We start from the raw sequence: 6,425 nt of genomic DNA, 5'->3' as shown, positions 1-6,425 counted from the left end.
AAAACTTTGTGCAAGGCTTTCTGTTGCGATTAATACGAAACGGAGGGAGTATATGAAAAGGTGCCCTAACGGCTAAAACCCCTCACGGGTCTATCTAGTCTAGATTTACAGGCTAGACACTTTGAGAGTGGGGGTAGGGTAAGGGGATCCCTTCCCCCAAAAGTGCCTCTAATAAGGATTAAACCCCAACCTTGATACTAGTCCAAGTTAGAAGATGCTCTCCTTCATACTAGTCTAAGTTTAGCTTGGTCTCATCATTCAAAATATTACTTGATGGAATTACACAAGTAAAAGATTGGGCTCTTGCCAGCATCCAAATATGAGTTATAATTCAATATTATTGACAAACAACTCTATTAGACTCGAAAGACTCGAATTCAATGCTTTCATTCTTTCAATCTAGCTTTAATTAACGACTACATAACTATCTTTAAACCATAACCTCATAATCTTGTAGGTTTCATAACTTTTATTAGTCCCATGAGTCTCGAACTAACATCCCATTAAAAAGAAATCTACTTCGTATAATCTCATTTCAGCCACTTTATCACATACATCGTCCTATTTATAAACCTCAAAAAAATCACTTACTTAATCTAGAAACTCAAGATTAGATGAAGCACAATGATACTATATTTAACCTATTTTATATATTTATAACATTTTATTCAACAACTTACTACTTGTATCATACAAGTCAAAAATCTGGTCACCAGAAGAAGACTTGAAATATTAAAGTATATTATTAGCACAATAAACGTGCCCACACCAGAAGCCAAAATAGTATATTATTAGCAGAAAATTAAGGTCAATAGCAGGACCCCACAAATCCAACTCAGAGCCACCCTCCTGGGAGTCCTATAGTAGGGGCCAACCCCGTCAATCGCTCTCCGATCAAAGATCTCAGCATCAGTTCTACTAAACTGCCTTCTGCAACTTAATTTTCAGAGACAGGTTTTTCCATTCTTGTAGACTGAATACACCCTAGGTTTTCTCCTTATTTGGGGATGCAGGACTTATTGCCTTAAATACGTAGGGCTAACAATTGGCTAGGTAAATTAGAAATAGCATTCAACTGTTTCATTTCATTTTCTAGTTACTTTTTATTCCTAGCTATCTATATCTATCATCAGTTCGAAGGATGATTAACCCAACACAATGAATGACGATTAAGTCCCTGTTATGTTTGACTTATTTCAAACAAAATAAGTTCGAGGAAAGTTCAATTCAAAAGAGTGTAAAAAATAGGTTGAGACATTTTCAAATAAAATAAGTTTAGATACTAAAAAATTTCATATTTAATCCAAAATAAAGTGTTGAGGATTCAACACAAATACTTAATTTGAAATGGGAATCTAGGTTACGAAGATATAAAAAATAAATAATGTTAAACCTCATAAAAACAACCTTGCACTAGTATCCTTCTTCCCAAAACGCCACCCTATTTAATGAGGATAACCACAATTATAACCCCAATATATGTCACCAACACCAAAAACATACCCCCTATGCATGATGATCAACCCAATTACTTTGACAAGTGTTTTAGCCCTCCTCCATAGACCATAACAGTTGAAAGATATTTAGTCCATGACAAGAGATCTTCCATTGATATATTGGGAGAATAATATACCTCCAAAATAAAGGGGGGAAAAAGAAAGAAATGATAGGGCAAGGACCAGGCAAAGACTTGATGGGTAGGGTAGGTGGGGGATAATCCACTTGAAAGGCATATTTCCCGAAATGTTAAATTGTAAAGAAAACTAAACACAATTGACACCTCTAAAACCAATTTAAGAAAAGTGTTTTTCCTCTTCCTGTGATTAATGTGCTAAAATTCCAAGGCCAGGTAAAGGGTTTTTGATCATCTGGTTTAAGACGATCGAATTTTATTCTTAATTCATACTTTCAATCATAATAAGCATAAAGGAGCTAGAGAGGTTATGGGTTGAAGATGTACTGATATGCGGTATGATATAACAGTTTTCTGAAAAACAATACACACATGCATACAGCATACAGTCTCGTACGAAAAACCACTACCACTAACATTTACGAAAGAAAATTCCTACATCCTTAAGCAAATATGAACACACATTTAAAAAATACAAATATAAACAAAAGAAAGAGAAAGGTAAAACAGTTGCAGCCAATCTAAGATCAACTTAGCAAAACCAGCCACCACAGCAAGTCTATAATGATGGCCTACAATTAATTAATAATAACATAACAGCAAGCAAATGTCAATCTCTTAATGAAGTTTCCACCACTTTGTAACATACGTGACCGCATTTGACTAAGGCCTTTCAAGGCACTCCCTTTAAATTCCCTCCCACACTGCATCTCTTCCACACCTCTTCTTTTCATTTACTTCACAAAGAAAAACCCAAAATTTCCCCAAATTTTAGTGCCTCTTCATCGTCTTTCACTTTCACAAAACTTATAGTTCGATCGGCATAAAAAAAATAAATAAAAAAAAACCATCGACAAAATGTTCTCGTATAAGTCCCTTAGACAAAGTGCAGCAGTGCTGCTAAAAGTTTTCTTAATTCTCTTGTTAAACTTGGCTGATCATAATATCAATCACTGCTCTTACCTTCCTCATGCTACCCCAGATTTCACAAACTTGAGCTCACTTGATCAAGTATCATCACTTAAAAAACTCAATCTAAATGGTCGTCTTGATTTCGAAAATATCCATCGGGTAGCAAATGACTTCGGTAACAGATACCATTTCCTTCCAATGGCAGTTCTGTTACCAAAATCAGTTTCTGACATCTCTACAATAATCAAACATGTTTTCAACATGGGCCATAATCCAGAACTCACTATTACCGCAAGAGGCCATGGTCACTCACTTCAAGGCCAATCGCAAAGTCATGGCGGCATAGTCATCAACATGGAATCATTAGAAGAACCAAAAATGCATGTTCATACAGGGGAACAACCCTATGTTGATGTTTCAGGGGGTGAATTGTGGATTAATATTCTGCATGAGACCCTAAAACGGGGATTAACTCCTAAATCATGGACCGATTACCTTTATTTGACCGTCGGGGGGACCTTATCAAATGCTGGGATTAGCGGACAAGCATTCCGACATGGACCTCAAATAAACAATGTCCATCAGCTAGAAGTTATCACTGGTAAGTTCTTAACTCATTACTCAACTTAAAGATATTAGAAAGTAAATACTTAAACTAGAATATCAAAAGAATAAATTCAGGAATATAATAATTTCAGCATGCTATTCATTTAACAAGGTCACATTTAATGCAGGAAAAAAATTTCAGGCCCATTTTGATTAATTATTTTCCTTTTTTCATGGGCTCAGGAAAAGGAGACATAGTGAACTGTTCAGCAAAACAGAACGCTGACCTCTTTTATGGTGTTCTTGGGGGACTAGGACAGTTTGGCATCATCACTCGGGCCAGAATCTCTCTAGAGCCAGCTTCCAAAATGGTAAGTATTCCATAATTTAACTGACTTTGGTGGTTGAATTATAAAGGTCCCTGTAGTCATCTTAACACACTTTCCTCACAGGTAAAATGGATTAAGGTGCTATACTCGGATTTCAACTTATTTACCAAGGATCAAGAACAGCTAATATCATCAAATAATTCATTTGATTATATTGAAGGCTTTGTCATAATAAACAGAACAGGTCTTATTAATAACTGGAGATCTACCTTCAGCCCCAGAGAGCCCCTGCAGGCTAGTCAATTTAGCTCAGAAGGAAAAACTCTTTACTGCCTCGAAATGGCTAAATACTTTAATCCCGAGGATGCGAACATTACAAATGAGGTTAGTATTTCTTAAAACCCACTTTTTTCATATGTTGATACACATGCAAATCATTCATTATTGAAACTGAACCTCTTGTGTCTTTCCAAATGCAGGAAACAGAACATATACTATCCAAATTAAATTATATCTCTCACACACTTTTCCAGTCAGAAGTATCATACATGGATTTCCTAAACAGAGTTCACCTATCAGAGATAAAGCTCCGAGAGAAAGGATTGTGGGATGTTCCCCATCCCTGGTTAAATCTTCTTATTCCCAAGAGTAAGATACACACTTTTGCAGAAGAGGTATTCGGTTATATTCTCACAGACACAAGCAATGGCCCGATCCTCATCTATCCCGTCAACCAGTCAAGGTACTTACTTTTCCAACATGTGCTTGTCTACTATTCCCCCTCATAGAGAGGACAACAATGATTTTTTTTTTTTTTTTAAGGGTAAGCACTAAAGTAGAATATGTATATTGCTTAACAGATGGAATCACAAGACATCAATGGTGACCCCAGCAGAAGATGTTTTCTACCTCATAGCGTTTTTAACATCTGCGATGCCATCTTCATCTGGATCAGACGGACTTGAAAGCATTTTAGCCAAAAATAAAAGAATACTTAATTTCTGTAAAATTGCCAAGCTTGGGGCAAAGCAATATCTTCCACATTATGACAGTCAGGACAGATGGAGAGCTCATTTTGGGCCTCGATGGGATGTTTTTACACGAAGGAAACTAGCCTATGACCCTCTATCAATTCTCACACCAGGGCAAAGAATCTTCCCAAAAGGAAGAGCCATTTCATGATACAGGCCATCATTTCAAGAACCTAATTCAAATTGGTCCGCTCAGCAGCATAAAAGAGGGAAGCAATAAAGCTAAAGTCTGTAAGTAGCCCATCTACATAGCTGGCACATCTTTCAGCGCCCTAGTTTCTACAAATTCACAAAGAAGTACAGCATTCATTGATTTACAATCTTGTTCTACACATTTTTCAAACAATTTTGAACAAGGCACCCATTTTTGTATGTTAGACTATAGATAAACTGATTCAATTGCTTATGCTAATGAGAATGTAAAGCTGAAAAGACAACAGAAGAGCAGAGAAATTAGAAAATTTCCATGGTAAAAAGAGATTACTGAAAAGGATTCTTAAATTGACCCACATGAAAAGACACGCAACAAGATTGCCTTTTGGCAGGCAAAGCAAGTCAAACAACAAAGCACACAAACATAAAGAACTAGACACACTGAATGTGTTACAAACGTACCTTTACCATAGTTTGTAACTATAGAAAAAATCTGAAAGAGATTTCCTGAAACAACACTTTCACTCTGACACTCTATTTTCACTCCAGCCAAGGCCTGGTCGGCGTTGCTCACCCTGGCACTCTTCATAGTCACGTGCATCAAGCAAAGAAGCTTCAAAGTCAGTTGAGTCGCTTGCGGTAGGAAGAAAACTACTTAAATCATCTCTGGCACCAAAACCTCCAGCTCATACAACATCATCAGGATTTATAGTAGCCTCCATATTCACATCTGTTGAATAGTCACATTGTTCAAGTGCTTCCGTTCGTGCAATATCTCTCCCAGATTGGGGATCAGTCATGCTGAATGGTACAGTATCTTCTGCAGAGAATGAATCCTCTGTAGGCATAAGCATAACATCCTCTTGAACCCTCTCAGATTTAGCTTCTTTTTTGCTCTGGCCATTGTCAATCTTATCTGAGTCACATAAAGCTCCTTTAGAATCATCTAGAGTAATAAAACAAAAGTACGAGATACTACAAAGTTCAAGGAATGAGGAAACTAAGAGTGATTTGTTACTAAATACATGAGGTAATCTTTAGATAATCTTGCCAAAACAACCACAAAAACATATTTAACACAAGCACATGCTGACATTTTCTTAAATTTGAATGGAAGTTTTCATTCTCTACCTCAGCACTCACTGGTACATTAAGGAACATCAATACTGTGACTACTTTAATGTTCAAGTCCAAATATACTGTATATACTATATACCAGTGGAGAATATAGAAACTCTTCAACAAGGGCAGTATAACAGATGTTTCAAGGCAATGCCTTAACTTGCATGCCCCCAAGATACCTATCATGTCAAGAGGGAGAACCGAATATCACTCCAAGCACTGCAATGCTATTAAGTTATTGGAAATTCATAATGTATTTTAGAGGCAGAGATGACTTTGAGCCAAGGCAAAAGACCAGGAACAGTAGAAAAGCACTATCACAAGATTACCAATAATGCTAATAACATGCAACTAGTTGAATTCACGGAGTGCAAATCTTTAAAGACACCTGAAACATCACCATTCTTTACTTATCTATCTTCTAAAGAATAGCCATAAACAGCTTTACAGCTTGACCAAAGAACATGATGCATAAGGAACATGTCAAGTTGTAATAATGCAAATCTCAAGAGTAAAGACAACGAATTGCCTATTCCAGTAATGGAACAATCTTCAACTAGACCTGCTAAAATTCCCTGTGCCAGATCACAGTAAATAACATATCTGGCACCAACTATTAATAATGACTAGCTAGCATCAGCAGGACACATAACGGTTCAATTTAAGAGGGAGTGATGCCTTGGTCTACAATAATTCAGC

At 36.7% G+C, this 6,425-nt stretch overlaps 1 protein-coding gene across 1 annotated transcript; it reads left to right on the top strand.

Moving 5' to 3' along the window:
* The first annotated feature begins 1,655 nt into the window (after window positions 1-1,655).
* On the top strand, window positions 1,656-4,823 carry LOC110707353 (cytokinin dehydrogenase 1-like). The gene is made up of 5 exons (XM_021885376.1): window positions 1,656-3,146; window positions 3,335-3,462; window positions 3,544-3,804; window positions 3,900-4,162; window positions 4,281-4,823. Exons 1-5 carry the CDS (start codon window positions 2,492-2,494, stop codon window positions 4,600-4,602), a joined length of 1,629 nt encoding a protein of 542 aa, XP_021741068.1. The 5' UTR covers window positions 1,656-2,491; the 3' UTR covers window positions 4,603-4,823.
* Window positions 4,824-6,425: the final 1,602 nt, after the last annotated feature.

Source organism: Chenopodium quinoa, unplaced genomic scaffold (genome assembly GCF_001683475.1).
Source record: "Chenopodium quinoa cultivar QQ74 unplaced genomic scaffold, ASM168347v1, whole genome shotgun sequence".
Lineage (NCBI taxonomy): Eukaryota > Viridiplantae > Streptophyta > Magnoliopsida > Caryophyllales > Amaranthaceae > Chenopodium > Chenopodium quinoa.
The sequence above is the reverse complement of the archived record's forward strand: the minus strand, read 5'-3'. Positions and strand labels throughout refer to the sequence as shown.